At 56.5% G+C, this 21,828-nt stretch overlaps 1 protein-coding gene and 1 long non-coding RNA gene across 2 annotated transcripts; one reads left to right on the forward strand and one right to left on the reverse strand.

Annotated features, from left to right (window-relative positions):
• The first annotated feature begins 880 nt into the window (after window positions 1–880).
• Window positions 881–21,635, forward strand: FAM163B (family with sequence similarity 163 member B). Its single transcript, XM_080561683.1, has 3 exons — window positions 881–1,204; window positions 18,787–18,902; window positions 19,235–21,635. The coding sequence occupies exons 2-3, from the start codon at window positions 18,810–18,812 to the stop codon at window positions 19,622–19,624; spliced, it is 483 nt and encodes a 160-aa protein (XP_080417809.1). The 5' UTR covers window positions 881–1,204; window positions 18,787–18,809; the 3' UTR covers window positions 19,625–21,635.
• On the reverse strand, window positions 10,328–18,776 carry LOC308180317. Its single transcript, XR_013940882.1, has 2 exons — window positions 12,811–18,776; window positions 10,328–12,212 (listed from the first exon to the last, which is right to left on the reverse strand). It is a non-coding gene; the product is annotated as an uncharacterized lncRNA (long non-coding RNA).
• Window positions 21,636–21,828: the final 193 nt, after the last annotated feature.

Here is a 21,828-nt window from a genome sequence, read left to right on the forward strand (position 1 = left end):
CAGCAGCCTGGGGACAGGGGACAGTGGTTTCAGTGCCGGGGGGCTCTGGGGGCTCCAATCTGCTTGAGGGGTAACAGCGACCCAAGTCGGCAGGTTTTCTCCCGGGTTCTGCCCCCCAGTGCTTCTCCCTTCAGCTCTGGGACACAATCACCTTTTCCCTTTCCACCTCAAGCGTTCTGTGATACCGCCCTGCCACTGATGAAACCCCGTGGGCCGCCCCTGCTGCCGCTGGACGCGCCGTGTACGGGGCCAGCACCTTCAGAGACGGCTGTGGGCGAGGACTTCTAAAGCAGCTGAGGTCGTGCTGGAAGGGACGCGGGGAGATGCTGCCACCGAAACCAGAGGGCAAAAACCTCAGCACGGTCCCCGGGACAGAGCCGCGTAACGTAAAAAGCCACGGGATGCCTGTGGGGCTGAATGGGCTATATGGTGGGGGTCACTCCTTTTTCCCCCCCACCCCCCCACCCCCTCGCAGGGGGAGGATGCTTTCCCTGCCCCGGGGATGAAGGCTCCCAGGCACCATGCGGGGACAACCGGACCCCATTAAAGGGGGGGTTCCCGCTTCATTGGGGCCGAAGGGGGGGATGCGGGGGGGGGTGTCTCCATCTCGGTGGGTTCCACAGCACAGGACGGGGGGGGGACCGCGGGGGGGAACCCCCCAGCGCCTCCCGCTCGGCAGCGGCTTGCGGAGGGCGGGGATGGCGAGGGGGGGGGGGGAGGATGGAGGAGAAGAAAGGGGAGGGGGGGGGGGGGGAACCCCGCATGCACGCTCCGTGCTGCCGGGGCTGGGGGGGGGGTGGGGGGGGGCGCAGCGCTGCTCCGCACCGCCCTCATTGGCGGCCCCGGCGGGGAGGGAGCGGCTCCCACCCCCCCCCAGCCCCCCCCCACCCCCCCCCCCGCACCGCCGCGGCTGCCGGCACCGGCCGTGTGCCGAGAGGGTGCCCGCCGCCCGCTCCTGCGCTCAGCACCCTGAGCTGGCCTCGGCCTGGGCGCTGCTCTTGGTTTTGTTTTTTGTTGTTGTTGTTGTTATCTCGTGTTGGCTTTGATTTTTCTCTTAGTACCTTTATTATTATTATTATTATTTTATTATTTTTTTTTTAACTCTTTCTTGTTTTCGATCCCTGCGTTGATGCGCTCCGAGCCGGAGACTTCGGGAGACGCGGTCCTCACCTGAGAGATCCGGCACGATTCCCCCCGAGCGAAGGTAACGGGCTCTGGGAGGGTGGCAGAGAAGGGATGGCACCTTGCCCCGTCCTTTGCCGCGGGGGGGGGGGGGGGGGGTCTTCCCTTTTTCCCCTGTTTCCTCCTCTTCTCCCCCTTTCCTCTTCCCGGTGCATCCTAAACTGGTTTTCTGCTGGGGTGGGACTGGGGCTGTGGGGCCCCGGCTGCTAGCCCCCAGCCCTGGGGGATGCCCACAAGGAGAGCAGGCAGAGGACGAGCCCTGGCTCCGGCGCTGGGGCTGGCAGGGGATTCGGAGAGGGGCTGAGTACTGCCCAGCATCCGCTCTCCGAGAGCCTGTCTCTGGGGGACCGGTGAAGCCCGACCGCCTTAGAGCAGGATGAAAAACACCGGGGTGCTCCAGGCTCGGTGCTGCTGGTTCCTACAGCATCGCCAGCCTCAAAGCCTCAGCTCTGGAGAAGGAAGGACGCGAAAGCCTCTCTCAGGGTTGGGGGGGGGGGGGGGAGATGCCCCCCACGCCGTGCCCTGGCTGGGTGCTCAGGTCGTGTCCTTCGCTCCGGGGACAGCTCGTCCTCCTTCCTGCACGTGGCGTGGGGACAAATCCGGCCTCTCTGGGTACCCCCCTCTGGGCATCTCACACAGGAACCAGGCAGCCAGGATGAGGGATCGTTCCTGTCTGGCATCCTGGCTCCGAAGGACACAGGAACCCCCCCCGAGCTGAGTTAAGCAGCAGAGCGGCCCCCCAAGCTCACCCACAGCAAAGAAATGCAAAGGTGGCTGCAAGGAAGGGGACGGCAAAATTATCTGGGGGCTGCTCGTAGCGGGGTTTGTTTAATACAGCAGCTGGCTGGGGCTGAGCTCGAGGAAGCACATGGCCGTCGTTCGCTCTGCAGGATGGGGGGGCTGCGTGGGAGAGAAATCCCCCGAGGGAAGATGGCTTTTCATTTCCCCGTATCGAGTGGTTTCAGACAGGATTATTTATATTTGACATAACAGATCACCAAACTTGGAAGGCAGTGGGGGTGTGCTCGTACTCATTAAGGTAGACAGTTTTCTGACAGAATAAATTAAAGGTAAGAGAAGACTGCACTTTGAGGTTCAACAGATTGTCTTCCAGCCTGAAACGAGCGGTGAAATCAGCATAAAACCTAGCTGGTGAAACCGTGCGCTCAGGTCTTCCATGATGGATGTCTGTCATTTTGGGAAACCTGGCTGGCATCCCGATGCTCGGGGTGCAGGCAGTGCTCCTCGGTGACCTCATTCGAGCAGCAGTGCCCGGCGTGATTGGTTTTCAGTCCTCGCGTCTTATGTCCTCACTGAGTAAGCATCGAAATTATAATGCTGTTAAGGGAAAAGAGTTTATGTAAATTGTGCATAAACCATGTGCCTGAGCTAGCCACACAGCTGTCTTCAGGTGCTTGCCCCGTTGTGATGGCATGTGAGTAGCGGAGGCTTGTTTGCAGCCTTTTATGGCTGTTTTTCTTCTCAGCTGAAATTAGCAGAAAGATACATTACGGCTGTCAGTTGGTGAAAAGAGATTTTAAACACCTTAAAGAGCGTGCAGCTGTAATTAAACCGTAACCTCCTTCCTCTGCATGTCAGCGTTCCTGTGCAGAACGGTGACAAGAAGTCTTAGGAAACAGTGCCGGTGCTCAAAGGAGATAAAGAAATTCAACAAAATCCCCCCCCGGAGGGACTGATGTTGATTTATCACCCCTCAATACATTGGGGTTTGCTTACGAAAGATGAGTGGATGTGAGGGGAAAGGAAGGAAACAGCATCTCTGGGCTTGTTCCTGTTTTCCATCAGTAATGCGGATTGCTAACGCAGGTGGTTCTCCCGTGCGTGTGCCTACCTGCGCACGAAGGATGCAGACCATGCCCAGCGCCGTGTTTACTGACTGCAGCTCCGCCAAGCCCCCGTTTGCTTTCAGCAGAGCCTGGTGGATAGGTCCAGCTGCAAAGTCTCCCCCTGACCCTTTTGCATTGCAGTCACAGCAGAGCCCAAACCCTCACGTAGGTGACACGAGAGCCGAGCCTGCAGGTTTGGCCGCAGGGGCTCTGCCACCCCAGAACACGTTCAGAAGTAACAGAGACCTGCGGGATGCCCTGGGGCATTTGTGCTCAGCCCAGGGAGCTTGGCTGCATCCTCGCAGCCCAAAGAAATTTGTGACACTGGTCCTTGGGCTCAGCAGGACACGTCCTCAGTGCTCAGCGCGGCGTTCGGTGGGGAGTTTCACAGCTGCAAGGTGTTCACCTACCTGGGAGCTTTCCATTTGGCTGTACGGTGCCCAGCTGCGTTAGCGGCGGTGTAAGGAACAGTAACAACCTTCCTGCCCGTCATACTCGGGTACCTGGCCGTCGTGTTGTCATGGATATGGATTAGGACATGGCCAGCGAAGAGGTGCGTGCTGCTGGCAGGGCTCCCGCGGGCACGGCTGTGATGTGACAGCCCTGGAGAAGAGCAGGGGAGGGATGGAGGGGAGGTGGCAGGTGCCGGGCTTGAACTTGCAATTCGTTCCCGTTCTAATTTACACTTCTCCCCGTGTTGTCTATCTCCTTCTCTCCTCGTGAGCTAATTTATTGTGGCAGGCAGGATTTGTTCACCCTTTGCCTGAGAAAAAAGCATATGTTCTAGCACCACAGCTTGGCAGAGGGACTAAAAATATGCCGGGTGATGGACTCTGACCTGCTCCAGACATCCCAGCTGCCTTTGGATCACGGCTGGGATCAATCCAGATGAGGCTGGGACCTCAGCACCCTCTGAGGCCTGCCAGAACAGCCCTGCACAGAGGTCAGCTGGAAAGGTCAGAGGGGGGAAAAGGTTGGAAAAGTGAAAAGTCGTAATAAGATTTTGAAGTGTCCTCGGACAGCTTGATGTGAGCCAGGAGCCGGTAGCAGCAGGTCAGGGCACCAGCGGGAGGACCTGGATGGATGCAGTTCATCCTGTGGATGGAGCATTTCACCAGGTGTCTGTCAGAGGCAGCGTGGGGGGACAAGGAACGGGGCTGAATCAGGCCAAAGTCATAAGGGCTGGCTCTGCAGAGACCAAGTGATGCGTTCCTGCGTGATGCTGCTGCTGGTGAAGACATCCGTGGGAAGGCCAGAGCGGAGACGAGGTGACAAAGCCACCACTGGGCACAGGCAGCTCAGCCTCCTGACTTCCAGCTCATTTTATGTTTGCACGAGGGGTTTGGGGCTTGGCAGTCCCGGCGCAGCTGATGTCACCCCATCCCTCGTGGCCGTGGGTTGGGATTTCTCATGGAGGGGAGCTGCTGGCACCCCCCTGGCCATGTGCTGGTGCAGGCTGCGGGGTGGAGGCCGGCGATGAGTCAGGGGCTGCGTTTGGTTTTCCCTCACTTCAGGCAGGGTTTTTGCAACAGGGACCTGCGACGGGTCAGGGCCGGTGCTCAGCTTCATTCCTAATAACAGCACAGGATGAGCCAAGGCTTGCTCCCCAAATTTACCACCCGGGTAACTCAGCCCCTCCCGGCTGCCTCCAGTGCTTCTCTCCTGTTTCTTACCTCCAGGACCAAAGCCACCTGCAGCAACAAGCACCAGGCATGCAGCCCTGAGCCTGCCAAGCTCAGGCTCTCCCCAGCTTCTGGTACCCGGCCAGCATCACGCAGGGGACGAGGCATGGCGAGGGACACGGGCTGGGGTCCTGCCATAGCCCTGCACCCCCAGCCCCGCCACCCCGAGCAGCCTCTCCGTGCTCCACGGCTTTTATCGAAGGGCCGGGAACTTGTCACGTTCTCTCTGCAACAATATCTGACATTACCCAAACAACTTGCCCTTGGTGTGTTTCCAGAAATAGTTAGGCCTACAGGAGACACGGCTGACATCTGGATGCATTACCGTTGAGCTCGGAAACATTCAGCAAACAAGGAAGGATCTATTGTTTAAAGGTTATTTCAAGAGACTCCAAGCGAGTTAGTTATCTGGCCGTGCAATGGGGAGAGCCTTAATGGCCCTGTGATAATTGCCTTTTTCTGAGGGCTGTTTTAGGGGAAAGTTAGCAGAAACCCAAAAGCAAGTCTCAGCCCGTGATTGGCAGGCCAGGGACCTGATCCAAGCGGAAAATGTGCAGAGATTTTTCTGTTTCCTTCAGTGCTGTCGGACCAAGCCTCGGCAGCGTGTGCCTGATGTGGGAGCAGCAGGCTGGGGGCACGGGGGTGGGGTGTAGGGGAGCCCACCGTTAGCCCTGCAGTAAAAATGTTTCTCGGGTCAGCATAACTGGACGGTAGGATCCACATTAGCAGAGGGCGAGATAAAATCCTCCGCGAGGCTCTGAAAATAATGAAGTTGTGGTTTGCAGGGGGTAAGGTCAGCGCTGAGCACTGGAGACGAGGGGCAGGGGGCTCTGCAGGGCGAGGGGAGGCTGGCAGGGGGCTCCTTGGTGCCTGCTGCAGGAGATGCTCTGAGGAGCACATGCCCCCGGTCAGTGAATAACACCCGTATTAAAAATAAATAAATAAAGGGGGAGAAAAGTAAAGGAAAAAGAAAAAGAAGGGCGAGTGAATTTTTGCAGAAGCGTAGTGGCAGCTGGCATCCCCTTCCCTCAGCCAGGTGACAAGGACTTGAGGGCACGTGGCAGAGGGGACGTGGCTCTGCTGCCACTCACTCCAGCCTCACATGGCAGAAATCTCTCCTTGGTTCTTACCCTGGCCGCGGGCAAGCAGCAGCCGTTCTCACTGGCTGCTTCACGTGCCCTGGGGAGCTGCGGTGGGGAGATCGCATCCCGTTCTCCTACCTCTCACGTTCTCTTTTCCCACTGATTTTCTCTGTGGGGGATGTTGGGTGAGCGAGATGGGGGCGCAAAGCCACAGCCAGGTTGTCTCTTTACTCACCAAGTGGTTCACTGTTTGAGGTTAAAGGGGAGGATTAATGAAATTAATGAAAGGAAACAGGCCGCCTGTGGGAAGAGGAAGACCCAGACTGCCAGGGGATGCGACTGGTTCAGCCGTCGTCGTGTCCCCCGGCATCGCCCTGACTCGGGCTGCTCCAGCTGAAGCAGCCCAAAATGTCTCGACGTTCAGAGGCTGCTGCAAGCCCCAGCAGGGAGATGTCCTGGAATTCCTTGTAGAAGATGCCACAGAGGCCATCCAGGCTGGTGTTTGCTGTGAGTGTGCCCAGGCATGTCAGGAGACAGGAGCTCACAGGCACGGGCCAGACGAGTCCCCGGAGCGGCCGCTTTCCAGCGTGCGAGCTGCAGCTCTGCTAAGCCACCCGCTTAGAGGCCCCATCTCCTGTGAGAAAAACAGCCTACCCGCAAAGCGCCTGGCTCATTTTCATTCCCGATATTCCACCTTTTCTCCCCCAGGTTGTTTGCCTTTTTCCCCCAGGAAACAGCAAGTACTTTCCGAGGTGCCTGGCAGGGACAGAGCTCGTGCTGCGAATTCCCCGTGTGCTTCCCCTTTGAGCACAGGGAGCTGCCCTGCCTTTGCCTTGCATTTAAGACTGGATCCCCTTTGCTCTCAGTATGGATTTGGCTCTGCTTCAAGATCTGTCGTGGGTTTTCCTGCCCGAGCTCTGGCAAACCATGAACTCTCTCTCTTCTTTTTTTCTGTTTCTGGCGTCTCCCTTTATAGCCAGACTGCAAACTGCTGGGTGCGGGGAGTCTCCCCCTCGCTGGCTGCCTGTCAGGCCTGGCGTGCTCCTGCAGACGATGCTGCACGTTGTTATTCCTGGCTTTCCACCCTTCCTTGGGCCCAGCATCCACTGCTCAGGGTGCAGATGCTGGGGCTCTGCCCGCCAGCACCCGCTGCGCCCTGCAAGCCCCGTGCATCCCTCTAGCGGCAGCCAGCACGCTGAGGCTGTTACGGGCTGGGTTATTTGGGAAAGGCCAGGCTGCCTTAGGAAAAACCCGGCCAGCTCTTAAATATTTAGGTTGATGGACAGTCAGTAGCGGCTCTCCTTTGATATCAATAATTGCTGCAATTTGACTCCGCTGCAACTTCAGCTGTAGAAATCATTCACTGTACAATAGCGTGCATGTTGCCACTCTGCAGTTAACAAAATACATGTGTGTTAGACAGCAAGATATTACGCCTTTTGTGGAAATGCGAGCTAGGCTCCCTCTGGGGAAAAAATACAGTATTGATGCTGCCAGAGACTCGGCTCTGAGCAAGGGCTTCAGCACCCCAGCTGCTGGAGCAGCCCGGGAGCTGTGCGGCCTCGAGGGCAGGGAGCTTGCCCGGTCTCCCTCCGCAAGCCAGGATTTGCAGGGATCTCATTTATAAGGCTCTCGTGTGGAAGGAAAGGGATCTCTCTTACTCTGATCAGTGTTGCCTGCCAGGTAGCTAAGCCCTGGAAAGATTAGCAGGGGGATCTGGGGAAAAATAGCCGTGCTGTGAGAGTGGGAGCGAGGGTGGGAATGGGAGGATAATAAGTGTTGATTGGGTTTGCAGTTAGGCAAATTTTGTGCTTTGGTTGTCACTTTGGTGTAATTTACTTTATTGTACCTGGAGGACTGAGCTCTGGGGTGCAGCACGGGGTGCTGGCGTGGCTCAGCTCACTGCGGCATGGGCAGGAGCCCCCGGGGCACTCGGCACCTCGCACACACAAAGCTGCCGTGCCTAAATCTGGGTGCTCGAAGTGCCAGGGGTGCCTCCTGGCAGAGCTGCAGCCAGGATTCCCCCAGGGGCAGCATCTCCTGGCTGCCTCCATCTCCTGAGCACGGCTGAACCAGGCTGCTCCTTGCAGTGGACGCCTGCCTGTGTCCCCCCGGGGCAGCTCTGGATGTCCCATCCCATGGGCAGGCATATTCCTCTGGAATAAAGGCAAGGAAAATATTTATGCAATTAATATTAGACAGCTCCAGCTTGCTTTTTTTTCTGATTTGCGACAGTTTAGTATTGCTGAGTTCCCAGTTCTCACAGTGGCTCGTGGGAGCAGATTCAGCCCACAGAAAGTGGGATTTTCTCGGTCGTGCATATTTTCCCTTGAGTTTCTGGCACCGTAGTTTTGTTTTTGTTTTATTTTTAAATAAAACAGAATAGGTTATAGAAAACACAAGACTATAATACCAGATTCTGAGAAACCAAGTACTAATCTTACTTGCTGTCTGGATACTTTTGTAAATATTATGATGTATTGTTGACTGGTAGGATTGGCAGACAAAGGGCAAGTCTTAAAATATTGTCTGACTTGATTGAAAGCAAATAAAAAACATAAATATTGCTGGGTTGTGGCAGTGCTGCTGACTGCAGAGGATTAGAGTTGCCCAGACACAGAAATGTGTAAACCTTCAAATGCTGAAATGCTTTTTCTGCAACCAGTGCTTGGGTTTTGCTCGAAAAGAGAAGATTTCCAAAAATGAATACAGATGAGAGCATTTACAGGAACCCTAAAAGAAAAAGTGCTTTGTGTGACACGAATGCTAACATCGTAGTGTGAATAACACAACGTTGCCCAATTTCATAGTATCCCAGCCGAACCAACCCGAAGCAGAACTGAAGCATCCTGCGAGTGCAGAAGAAATCCCCAACACGGAGCAGCCGTGGGCTCACCTTTGTGCTTTGAGTCCTGTGCTCACGAGGGCACTGCCCAGGGCTGCTGTGTTTCACGGGACAGTAACAGGCTGGGGCTGCAGACAGCGGTGAGAGCATTTCTGACTCCCAAAGGAGCCCTGTGGTCGGTTTAACCCTGCGAGGGGCACCTCCCAGAGGCAGCCCTCCGCCGCGTGCCAGGCACCTGCGTGTCGAGGAGCTCCGGTCTCCCAGGCAGGGGCAGTGAAGGTGCACACGCCTGCAGGTTTGGGTTTTGTAAGACCTAAACATATCTGTTAAACAGCTTTATGCATGGTTTACTATTGGGGTGGGCTGTTAAATAAGTGCTTGTTGTGGTACTACCAGCATCAGCGTGGCTGGGGTGACATTTAGATAGCTCAGGAAATCAGGGAATGAAAGGTTTTGTTATTGCTGTCATTAGTTCCCAATTCGTCCCAGCTGAACTATTAGCTCTGGGGTGTGAAGAGCTATTTAGCAATACCTCCTTCCTTTTTCCCAACGAGTTCCAGCTAACTTGTTTGAGTGAAGGGAGCTTTCTCAGGGCTTGAGTGAGGAAAGGTGAAATTGGGGTAGGGTTTGGAGGCTGGAGGGGGGCAGTGCTGGGTGCAAGCCTGAGTGGATGGGTTCCTGCATGCACATCCTCACGGGGCTGCTGTGACCCAAACCCCCAAGCACAGAGCATCCCAGGGGAGGCATGGCTGCTGTTGGTACCCAGCCAGACTGCCCCTAAGCAGGGCCAGGGGATGGCAGCCATGCAGGGGCTTCGCTGCTCAGGGCAGGCTGGTGATTCAGAGCGCTGGTCTAACGTTTGGCTTTTAAAGAGGAGATATTTGGCATTTTCCAGTCCTTTAGGGTGCCACAAGTCATGCCTCATTTAAGTGAGGAAGGCAGGAACTGCAGCCTGCTGGGGTGCTGATTTGCTGCAAATACGAGGAGCAACGAGGCTGCAACACCCAGGCACCGAGCAGCCGGAGCACCCTGCCCCGTCCCTTCCCCAAGGATGGACCTGTGGGCCTGGGAACGAGCTTCTCCAGGTCAGCCTGTGCCAGCAGTAAGGCTCCTCTGACCCTGGGGGACACGGCGAGAGGACGAGCGAGCCATGAGCGGGGAGCACGAAGCAGCGCATCGCTCCCTGGGGCCTCTCCAGCATCGTGGAGTCATTTCAAAGGCAGCGGCTACGTCGTCCTGATGCTGATGCTAGGCAAAAAAGATACAGCATCGCATGTGTTTTGGTTCCTGAAAGATGCCATCCCTGGGAACAGTCGATATTTCAAACATTTGATCTCAGCAGCTCTGCTAAGCCCACGTGTTTTTAAGTGGAACAATTTGTGTGAAGGTTTTTCTCTCTCTCTTTATTCGGCTAATGATGGTTTTCAGCTGAGCTGTATGAATTACTTTATATTTTCTGCCTTTTTGCTTGTGATCATTTTGTTGTGGTGGGTTTCTCTCCCTTTGAGTTAAACCTTTCCCTCTCTGATCTCTCAGGAAAAGCTGTAACAGAGCTGAAGATGAAGAAAAAAAAAAGGGAAATTTACTGGAAATGTTTCAGTAAAGTTGCCAAGAGTCTGAAAACTGTTGGTCCCTATTAATTCCCCTGATGCAGCAATGATAAATCCTTATTAAAAAAAAATAACGAGAGCATAAGGAGACTTTAAGGAAACTCCTGGTCACAAGCAACAAGGAAGCCCATCGCTCCTTGTTCATAATCAACCTGCACATCCCTCGCCACGATGCGTGGTGCTGGCACCGGCCCCGGGGGCTCGATGCCACCTGCAAAGGAAACTCAGACCCCACACAAGTGTTGGGTGAGGCAGACGCAGGGTGAGCGGCAACCCTCACCATTCAGATGTGTTTCCAAAAGCTCTTCTCTCCTCCACTTATTTATTCATGCACTGTGCTAACTTGCCGGGCTGGAGTAGGAAAAAACACCCTGCTTGCTTTTCCTTGCATGGGTTGAACCTGAGCCTTTGTGAGAGCGATGTAAAGCTGTAGCTATGGAAACTCCCTACCCTTTTTATGATTTTTTTTTTTTAAAGGCAGAAAGGTGTATCTCTTCCGAGATCCCAGGCAGGGCTGCGTGGGTGTTCAGGCAGCCCCGAGGGCCCGTCCCTGACTGCTGCTGGCTCCCCAGGGCAGCCGAGACGGGTTCACCCCGGACATGACAACCAGGAGAGACCTAGGGACCCATTCCCATCATAATTCCCCGAACAGGGAAAAAAAACACGTTCCTGCAGCTAGATGTGGGACGCTCCCTGGAGCTCTCAATGCTCTTAATGAGCACCAAAGGAAATGGTGCTTCCTGCTGCTTCCACCCTGTTCTCGTCGGGTCCCTGAATCCTGAGCAAATGAGGCAGAACTGGGCAGCTCCCAAATATTCACTCTGCCCAAGATCCGTCCCGCTGAGCTCTGCTCTCACCTCCTGGAAATGCAAGGCCTGTCGCGTTTGCTGCTCGGTGGAAGCGTACGCTGCGTGCATCCTGACCGACGCACGGCTGTGCCTCGGTGTCCGCAGGGGTCCTGTGGGAGATGGGGGCTCGTCCTCCCCACCACCAGCACCAGGGTGTGGAAGGAGCACGGAGCTGCCCCCACCTCAGTGCCTGGCCCGGGGGAAGCCACCGTGGCCTGGAAACGTGCGACAGGCCTCACGCAACCTGGCCTCGAAGGCAGAACCTCAACCGGCCCAGGTCTCGGTTTTCCTGCCTGTGAAATGGATATAAGGACAGCTAAGCTTTGCCTCTCAGGCTCCGTACTGTTTCGTTGGCCAGGAGGACAGGTGGGAAGCCTGGCCTCACACAGGGCTTTGGCTGAGGTGTCGCACGAAGGCCGAATTCGCAGCTGGGGCTGGTTGTGGTTACCTGAGGCAAACGCCAGCACACGGAGTCCCTAACAGCGCGGGGCTGACTCCATCCGTCTCCCCAGGCCGGCTGCTCCAACGCTTCCCCGTAAGGCTGAGGTTCTGTGCAGGGCCCGAGCCACCAGATGCCCCCAGCTGCATCAGTTTTTGTGGGGACAGCCACCATGAGGTGCTGCTCCCGTGGCTTTGTAGGGCCGTTGGGGTACCAGGACCTCACCGTCCCCATGCACGGTGCTGCTGGCCTGCCACAGCCTTGTCCCCAGGACCAGGACAGGGGGATGGAGGCTCCCTGGCCCATCTCAGCTCCAGCATCACCGTCTCGGGGCCAGGAGACATTCTCAGGAGCCCTGTGGGGATTTTTTGCCCTTGTTCTCTGTGGCAGCGTCAGTAACTTGGTAAAGCCTGCTGGAAGCTCCCACTCCCACAGGTGTCGTCCCCTGCCCACAGCGTCAGGCTCTCAAGACAGCAGCTTCTCTTTTCTGTACTTAAAAGCTTTCCAAAGCTAAGTGAACGGAGCAATATTGGGAGGCACTGCTCTTTCAGAAGGACAGACGCCCCTTTTTCTGCTTTTGCTGCACTGTTTCCGCAGAGCTCTCTGACAACTGGGTCTTTGTGATCTTTCAGCCTCTGCTCAGGAGACTGCTCCTTGCTGGGTGGTGATGGAGATCCCTGCGTGGACAGGAAAAAGTACAAATCAAGGCCGAGATTTACAGTAAGAAGAAGTCTCCGTGGGGGGGGTGTCCCTATCCCAGACTTATTTCCCACTTAGCAGTGATTGCAGCTTATCTCAAGCTGCTAATACCAAAAAAACCTGCTCTCTCTCATGCTAATATCTCAGGCTGACTAAACCATAATTCAAGAGGAGATTAAATGATGCAGGGTGGAAAGACAGCCTGTCTTGCTTTTTTTTTTTTGCTTTTTTTTTTTTTTAAGGAGTTTAGGCTGCTTTAGAGTGTTTTGGATGACAGCCTGCTTTCCAGCTGGCGCATGGAAATAATTCCTTGTACTTATGCAGATTGTGATTGTTTGGGCTGGAACAGGTGGGATTGTGGAGGGCAAAGCTCTCTGGTGTGGTCTGATAGCAGATCCCATCACCTCCATACAGGTTCTTTTTTTTTTTTTTTCTTTTTACTCTGTCCTGGTGCTAGCATAGGGCCATTGTAGGGCTGCAGCAGGGCTGCTTTTAGCAATCTGGTCCCCTCCTGCTCCCAGCTGTGCTCTCTGCAGTTTTACAGAAGGTCGGGGTGATGAAACAGGGTGAATGTACCTTGTTTTATTCCAGGCGATGCTGAAGCATCTGCAGACTCCTTTCCTGGTCCCTTTGGGATGGTGATAGAGGCACCTTCGAGAAGGTCCCGTGGCACTGAAAGGAGGATGTTCCCATGGCACTGTCCGTTTTTCCCCCCATCCCTCCCCAGCAGCACTGCTGCCTTCCTTTTAGCATCTGCAGTCACTTAAATTCGTGCCTGGAGTTGTGCTTAGTAAGCCTCAACACCGCTTTGATGAGCTGTGCAAATATTATTTTTCATTAGGAGTGATTAGGTTGTATTAAACGACATTATTGCCTCATTATTGCAGTGCACATACTCCCTCTCGCTCCATGCTGGGGCTGGCATCCCCTAAATCGATTCCCTTTGAAGGCAGCCTGCTGGAGTGTGCTGAGCATTCAGAAGGCTCACTAAGAGCTGATCTCCCTTTTAAATACAAATAACGGTAATTGGGGGGGGGGGGGGATCCCTAATTGTCCCACGAATCCCTGCTTCTTTTAAGCCTTTCTGTGATACTTGGTTCAGGAAAACACAAAATTCGGAGTGGCTGTCGCTGTGTTATGTCCCTGCTGAGTTGTCTGGGCATCCTTTGCTGGGTTTTGCTCTCGCTGAGCTGTTCCAGCACAGGAGCACAGCCCGGCTGCTCCGGCACTGCCGCCTGCGGGGACGCGCGCCCGCTGTGTCCGCAGCATATGGAGAAGTCTCATACAGCTCGTCAGAAAAGCAGTGGCTTCTCTCTGAGTCTTTGGGCTGCCATATAATATTTAACAGAGCACTTTGGGCTATAAAATTGCGTGGGATGATAAAAAGAGCAGACGGAAGGACCGGTTCAGTGTGACACTTGACTGTCCCCATTGCCTGGCCATCGGCGCTGCTCCGGGAGCGTTTCTGGCCAGGAAGATGCAGAGCAGAGAGGAGCGACCCTGGGGCACAGAGCAGCTTACCTGTGGTTATGATCCATGCAAACTGCCCGCATTGCCCTGGTGCTCATCCTGCATCAGCCTGATGTACCTTGAGGCTTGCCTCCTTGCCTGGGGAGCTAAAACCAGCAGGAGGGAGCATTGGACCGGCTTCTGAGCAGAGGGAGGGCTCTTTTTTAATCCACAAACTCCTTCTGTCTTTTCGGGGCCGTGGCCTCGGAGCAAAGGTGTTTTTCCTCCTGCCCTCCCTGTCCCCAGCAGCCACAGTCCGTGGCCGTGCTGCATCCTGCAGAGCCGGAGCCCGATGGCCCCGGGATGCTCTTCTGCAGAGCTCAGCGCTGCGCCAGCAGGAGCCTAGCAGATGAATCATTGACTGGGCACCAGCTATCGATCACCTCCTCCATGGATTGCTTCCGGTCCGGATGTCAGCAGGAGCTTGGGGGATGCTTGAGGAGGGCTGGGGCTGAAGCCGCCCGGGTCTCTGCAGACTTAGCCGAGCTGTGGGCTACCTCTCAAGGGGGGTCAGTGGCCTCGGTGACTGGCTGTGAGGCAGGCAGCATCTCTAAAGGCAGCAGAAAGGGGCAGGCACTTCCAGGTGGGTGTGAGGTTTTGTTGCTTCCCGTTCTGATGGGGTGTAAAAGCTACCAGCTGTGTTACAGCCTGTGCGGGCCAGCCCGGCCTGGTTGCCTCTCCCAAACAGTGCAGCCCATTCCAATTGCCATAGACACCCTTCCAAAAATCCTGCTTATTTGTGGGACTGTCAGCAGTGGCACAAAGCCTCATTTCCAGGGCAGGGAAGTGTCCGGCCTCTGCTCTGCTGCTGGTTGCAGGAGCTGTGCTGCGAAGGATGACAGGAGGACAGGGCTACCGTGACCTCAGCACCACCTCCAGCATCCAGGAGCAGCTGGGTGCTGTGGGTGAGCCTGGAAAACCGAGAAATATGCTCTGCAGAGAGGGGACAGCAGGGAGGCTAGCAGCCCCTGCTCAGCCCAGAGCCAAAGGGCAGCAGGCAATGACCCGGCACATCCCACAGGACACAGGCTGGAGCTCAGGACAGCTGCTCACAGTGCTGGGATGGGTGCTGAGGAGGCAGAGGGGCAGCAGTGGCTGCAAACCATCGCCCATGCATTGATCCAGCACGCCAGCGTGGAAGGACAGGAGGAGCACGGGCTGAGCGCCCAGCCGCCCGCGGTGCACCCTGGCTGTTTAAATCCCTGCTGTCTGTGCAGAGCATCAGCCCCCAGGCCAGCGGTGCTGCCGTCACGGGGACGAGAGAGAGAAAAAGCACAGAGCGGTGCCGCAGCCCCACTGCCTGGGGTGGGTTTCAGCCGGGAAGCCGCATCCTGCGCCCGTGTTCCTGGCAGCTGCCCTGCCCGCCGGCTCCCCGAGTGCAAACCTCCCGCTGGCACGCTGCCCTGCTGCTCCTCCAGCCCGGCTCTTGTTCATTGACTGGGCAGGGTTACGGCCACTGGGGGAAACACCACAGCACGGCTCTATTTGCCACCAAACAGCTTTGGGCTTCTCATTTGTTTGCTGCCTTCCCACCACCCGTGCTGGTGGCTGCTTGCTGGGCTTCCCCCTGCTCCGGCTGGCTGCGTTGGGGTTTACCCTCGGGCAGAGCGCTGGCACCGAGAGGTGTGAGCAAGCCAGGTTCCCCCAAAACACTGCAGCATCAAGGGCTCAGGTCCAGTCTCCTCTTCCCAGGGCAGTTCATTACATGGAGATTTCTTTTTAACCTCTGGGCCAAGTTCCTGGGTCACAGATGCTGCCTGCACCCAGCTGCGGGGCGGACAGCAGCAGCAAGAAGCTCAGGGAAGCTGCAGCTCGGGCGTCCTGCACGCCCCGTGTGCTCTCCCATTGCCTTTTTTCTAATTGCTGGGCTCTTTGCCTTTCTTCTGAAGCGGGGCTTGATCAGAAGCATGACATCAGGGGTAGCTGTGCGTGGAAGAGCTGGGAAAAGGCCTGCAAGCCTTTGTGGGCTGGATGTGCCGCCTCTGGCCGCAGGTCCCAGGGCTGGCAGTGGACGCACGGAGCGCCGCTGCACTAGGACAAGCTGAGGGCCACGGCTCTTTGCAGGCAAAGCACGGTCTCCTGGGGCAGGCACAGCTTTGGTGGGACCAGCACACCAATCTGAGGCTCAGTTTTGGTACTTGCCGTGAGTGCACTTCCAGCTAGTGCAAAAGGCCTTGGGGTGACTGTGTTACCATGGGATGGGATGAGATCTGTGGAGGCATCTAGGAGTCCGGCCTGAAGGTTTTCCTTACACCTGCAAACGGCAGAAGCTGGTTTAACTGGCACTTGAGGGTCTCTTACAGGAATCTCAGCCTCACCTCAGCCACCACCAGGCGGGGTCCGGCCAGGCAGCAGGAGCCCGCTGTGGCTGGAGGGCTCCAGCACCTAGAGCAAGGGAAGGAGCCACCAAACCGGGGCTGGAGCTGCTGGGAGGTCTGCTTGTGTCTTCTCCAGGCTGCGAGGAGCGGAGAAGGCCATTTGCTCACGTTTTGGGCTTTCCAGCTGCTGCAGGGCTGGTGCCATCCACATCCCTAGAGCTGCAGCCATAGATGGCCTGGCAAAACCAGGCAAGAGGCACAGGACAGTGCCTAAACCAAAGCAGCTCAGCCAGGAGCAGCTCGAAACAGCCGTGCAGAGAAATATCTTCAACTTTTCGGGTGTTTGGGCATCCCTGGTAGCTCGAGGGCTCCTCGTGTTACCCAGGGGGAAGGCAGGAGCCAAGTGGCCGTGGGACGTGCCTGCCGGTGCCTGCGCTCCTCCTAGCAGGGCTCCTGCATACCTTCCCCGAGCCCACAGCGGAGCTGCAAAGCACTTCCTTTTACCAAGATATTTATTACTAAATATATGAATCTGGGAGCCTGCGGAGCGTGAAATTAGGAACAAATGTAAAAAGGAGGTCTAGACAGGAATTGTTCTGCTTATGGGCTTTCCCCCCCTTTCCTTTGCATGCTGGAGAGTTTAATGCTTCCAGGTACCCAGCTTTAATCAGACAAGTATGTTACGGGAGGGAAAAAGCGAGATGCAAACGGTCCAGCTCTGTGTCGAGTGGTGGCTGTGAGTGGCACGTCTGGCTGACCACGGTGGCACCGGTGGGGAGGGAAGCGGAGCACATCACTGTCACTGTGTGCTCCCCTTGCTTGCCCCTGGGCGACCATTTAATGGAAACGGGAGCAGCGCAGGCGCAGGGGCACCCAGCACGGCCCGAAATCCCTTTCTGAGCAGGAGTTCCCAAATCCCCGATGCAGTCTGGGAGGACGCTTCCCCTGGCTGTGTCCCCCTGAACCGCTGCAGAGCGTTTTGCCCCAGAGATGAGGGCAGGATTCAGCCAGGCACTTGCCCCGTGGCCGTGCGGTGCGAGAAGCTCTCACGTTGCACAGTGGTGGTATAAATTCCCCCCGCTCCTACAGCCCCGTTCAGCAGCGACATAAAATGTGATACTGCTTTATCCATTCAGCACTTACCCAACTTTAGCAGGACATTAAGCGCCTGAAAATATGCCGCAGATTTATTTTCTTTGGAAGCAGGTTAAATCCCTGACAGATACGGTTGCTTTTCCTCGGGTGCTGAAGCAATTTGGGTTTGGGGTGGCTGGCTTTTTTTTGGTTTAACCTGATCTCACGAGCTGGAGGCCAGCTTTGTTAAAGCACTTGTCGGGTAGGTGGTCAGAGTTCACTCCCTCTCTTAATTTATGGCGGTTATCCTGTTCCCAGCTCGACTCTCGTGGCACTAAGGGGCTGCTCGAGCTGCAGAGCGATGCCGGTGCTGGTGCGTGGCTGCCAGAGGTGTGTGCAGGCAGCAGCACCGCTCCCCACATCCCCCCGGGGACAGAGCTCGGTCTTGTTCTGCACGGCTGGAGGGAACTTCAAGCCTCCGGTGAGCTCCTGGGGCAGGGATGCTCAGCACAAGACCTGCACCGGCATTGCAGGGCTTGGGTGTCTCACGCTGCATGAAGCACAGCCTCTGCTCAGCGCGGGGCTGGGGGCCTTACACATTTTACCATGCTAGCACCCAAATTCCCCTAAGGGCACTTTTGGGAGAGGAGGCTGCTGGCGCTACCCTGAGAAACAAGCAAGTGGCTTAACGGCAGCGTCCCCGTGATGGTCAGCATCCTCAGTGTGAACACTCAGGGCTCTCAGAAGCACTGTCCCGGGTACCCCCGTGCTCCCCCAACACTTCATCTTGCCCCAAAAGAGGCACAGAGCTCGGTCCCCACCGCACCAGGCGGATCCACCCCATACCGCAGCGCGCTGCTTTGGGAGGGGAGGGGAGAGCGCCCGTCCCTGCAATCGTTAAAGGCTCACTTAGCAGTTCCAGTTATTCCAAATTAAAATACCACATTGTTTTCATGGGGAAAATGGATTATAGGCTCAGAGAAAAAATGTGCACAGCTCAAACCCCCCCTTACTGCGACACTGCTCCTGAAGCTCCGCGCTCCAGGCAGGAGCCGAGGGCAGGTCCCTGTCCCCAGCACGGGGCACGGAGTGTGCCAGGAGGGCACCGAGGGGGCTGTGAGCTCATGGCCAAGCCCCGTGCTGGCACCGGGCAGGATTTACTTCCCTGTACCCCCCTCCTGCATGCGGAGCAGCCCGCTGGTACCCAGAACAGCTGAGATCCGGGAGTGCTGTGCACCCTGTGGCACCCTGCTCGGCCAGCTGATGGGCAGCTTACAGGTGGCCGCTGCTTCCCTCATTGTCACAGGATGGGATTTTCACTGCAGGACCATTTGTGCAGGTCCCATAGGGTCCCAGCACCCCCATTCACCCCCTCATCGAGGTGTGCTGTCGCCCGAGCTCAGTTATTCAGCACACCTGCAGGCTGCACTAACACTTAGTAAATCTCTCCCCTCACTGCACCAGGCTTTTTCCATCCTCTCCCACCCGCCAGGTGGCATTTAGAGGGGACGAGGGCTCCCCTGATGGCTTTCCCAGTGCTGGCACCGGGCCTGATCCTGCCCTCACCCCTCTGCAAAGGCACAGCCCCCCCCCCCCCCCCCCCCCGGCTGGCAGCACCATGCCCCACCACCCCGCGTGCTCTGTGTTGCAGGCTGTTAATGGAGAAGAGGGCGAATGACAGCCGGGACCGTGGTCATCACAGGTGGAATATTAGCGACTGTCATTTTACTCTGTATCATCGCTGTCCTCTGCTACTGTAGGCTCCAGGTAAGGCTGGGGACGTGGCATCATGGGGACGGGGCAGGACACTGTGATGGGGACGGGGCAGGGCACCACGATGGGGACAGTACAGGGTACTGTGGTGGGGATGGGGCAGAACACCGTGATGGGGACAGGGCAGGGCACCACGATGGGGACAGTACAGGGCACCGTGGTGGGGACAGGGCAGAACACCGTGATGGGGACAGGGCAGGGCACCACGATGGGGACAGGACAAGACAGGGGGTCCCCGTGCCCGATCCCACCTCCCTACCGTGGGGCGACACGGTGGTGGCACCAGCGGCGCAGCGGGCCCCTGGCTGAGCCCTGTCCCGTTCCAGTACTACTGCTGCAAGAAGGATGAGTCCGAGGAGGACGAGGAGGAGCCCGACTTCGCCGTGCACTCCCACATCCCTCCGCTCCACTGCAACCGCAACGTAGTGCTGACCAACGGCCCGTCCCTCTACGCCTCCTCGCCCTTCGGCAAGAAGCCGACGCCGAGCCGGAGCGGCTGCCCCGGCTGCGGGCAGTATGAGCCCCCCACCTTCTTCCTGCAGGAGCCCCCCGAGGAGCTGCACAACGGGGGGGACCGGGTCAGCTTCCAGACCGTCAGCCAGGAAGACCTGGAGCTGCCGGTGAGCGTGGGCAACCTGCAGGCGCTCAACCCCAACCGGCTCTCGGCCATGCGGGAAGCCTTCTCCCGCAGCCGCAGCATCAGCACCGACGTGTGAGGCAGCATCGCGCCTTTCCAAGGACTTTTTAAAATCCACAGAATAGTTTTAAAGAAAAAAAAAAAAAAAAGGGGTTGGGGAGATTTTGAATGTATTGCTGCGTTCTGTAGGCAGAGATGTGGTAAATTGTAATATGAAGGGTTAGCAAAAAAAAAAAAGGGGTGAGTGAGGGTGAGGACAGTTGCAGCTGGGACACGAGGTTTTCTAGTGCTGCTTTGCGTATTTTTTTTTCTTTTATAAAGAGGATTTTGATATTGTGCAGCCTTTTATACAGAGTAAATGCCCCTCCTCCACGTCAGGCAGGAGCGCTGAGTGTCGGGCGGGTGACGGGCACGGGGGTGGCTGCAAAATGCCTCGTGCTGCGAGCCAGCGGGCACCCGCTGCTGCTCCCCGGGGACACCCAGCACCCACAGGCTCCTGGCCCTAGTGTGCCAACACACACGTGTGCACACACACACACCCACCATGGTCCCCGGCAAAGCAGGGCTCCTGTTGCCCACCCCTCCATCACCCTGTCCTGCACCGCTCTGTGCTGCAGCCATGCACACGTGCGCACCTATCGTGTCCCTGTCCCTGCACCCTCTCGCTGCCCCCCTTGGCCATTTCTCCCCGGGTCGCAGCCGTGAGACCCTCAGGGGCTGGGGGCAGCGGGTGCAGAGCCTGGCCCTGCCCGCAGAGCCCGATGGAGCCGGGCTGGGGGGGGTTTGCAAGCTCACAGACGCACGGCTGCACCGCCGGGTGGGAGCAACGCACAGAGTGCTTCCAGCTGGAGGGATGTACCCAGAGCTGCCCCCCGCAAATAACCAGCCTGCCCTCCCCAAATAACACCATATGCTACTTCTAATCTAGGGAGCTGAGCGCTGGGAGAGCAGGAGTGGCCGTGTATGTGCGCGTACGCCCCTGCGTGCACATTTTTACATGCTTTTTTTTTCTATTAAAAGTTAAAAATAAATTTAAAAAAATATATTACAAAAAAAATACAAAAACACCCACGACACTTTCTCCCCTCCCAGGGATGTCAGAACACTTCACATTCACGCAGAGCCTCCTCTGCGTTTCTCCCCGTGCTGTTTCCCCTGGCCGGGACCGTGGCACCAGCTCTGCCCCAGCTCCGTTGGCCGCACTGGATCCGGCCAGGGCTGCACGAGCGAAGTGGTGGGCACAGAGCTGGTGCTGGTCACACTGCGGAGGAGTGGTTTTGTTATCACTGCAGCCATGGTAGCAGGACCTACACCTTGCACTGGTGTGTCCACGGGCCCTGCTTTCTCCTTGCTGGCTCAATTCCTCCCTCCACGTGTACGATTTGTCTTACAACGTACCCTCTTGCTCCCGGACTGTGCGGTATTCAGGTTAAAAGCATGGCCTTGGACTCAGGGGACAGCTCGCCCCGCCGCAGTGGAGGGCGCAGGGGCTGCAAATGGACTCTGATGGCCTCGGCGCCGTGCTCTGGGTCAGGCGTCGGTTTGAAAGATGGGATGGGAAGAAAAAAGGCGGCACTCCACAGCCGTCGGCGTACCCGCGCTGCCCGCAGCCGATCCGGACATTTTAACTGTGAGGGCTTTTAATTCCCCACCACACCTTTTGAGGTACGAGTCAGTCTTTGCAGAGTATCTTTGACTTTTTGGGGTTTCTCTTGGGGGTGGGGGGAGCGGGTTTGGGCTTGGTTTTGTACACGTTTAATATCCAGCGTTTTGTCCTGCCCGGGCTGTGCTCCAGGGAGCATCTCCCTGCTCCAGTTAGCACAGCCAGGTTGTACAGTGCTCACTGCAGTTTGTTTAAATGCATTTAGACTTCAGATCCTTTGCATTTCTTGTGAGTGTACTTATCTTTCCAGCTTCCTTTATTTCTTTTTTTTTTCTTCCCTTTTTTTTTTTTTTCCTCCTTCCAGTGTAGCTTGGAAACTAAGCAAATGATTGACTTTCTCTAACCTTCACCTGGTGAACTATTGTACAGGACTTTGGGCATCAAGGAAAAAAATAAAAGAGAAAAAAATAAAGTACTTTGCCATGGATTTTGAGGCCAATCTTTGTGTACCAGCACCTTCAAAGGCAGGGTGCTGTTTGCAGAAGCATCACAAAGGTGCAGGAACTCCCCCCTGTGAGATCCCAGTGCAGCACAGGGGAGAGAGCAGGGGCTTGGGGCGCAGGCACCAAGAGCAGGGATGCTTGGTGAGCCCTGCCCATGGAAACACAGAACAACCACCT

Source organism: Anser brachyrhynchus, assembly GCF_964034855.1.
Source record: "Anser brachyrhynchus genome assembly, chromosome: 19".
NCBI classification, from domain to species: domain Eukaryota; kingdom Metazoa; phylum Chordata; class Aves; order Anseriformes; family Anatidae; genus Anser; species Anser brachyrhynchus.

Excerpts from the sequence above, each read along its gene's own strand:
- FAM163B (XM_080561683.1), top strand. The coding sequence starts at position 18,810 with ATGACAGCCGGGACCGTGGTCATCACAGGTGGAATATTAGCGACTGTC. Across the intron at positions 18,903-19,234 it reads TCTGCTACTGTAGGCTCCAG|TACTACTGCTGCAAGAAGGA; the intron begins GTAAGGCTGGGG and ends GTCCCGTTCCAG.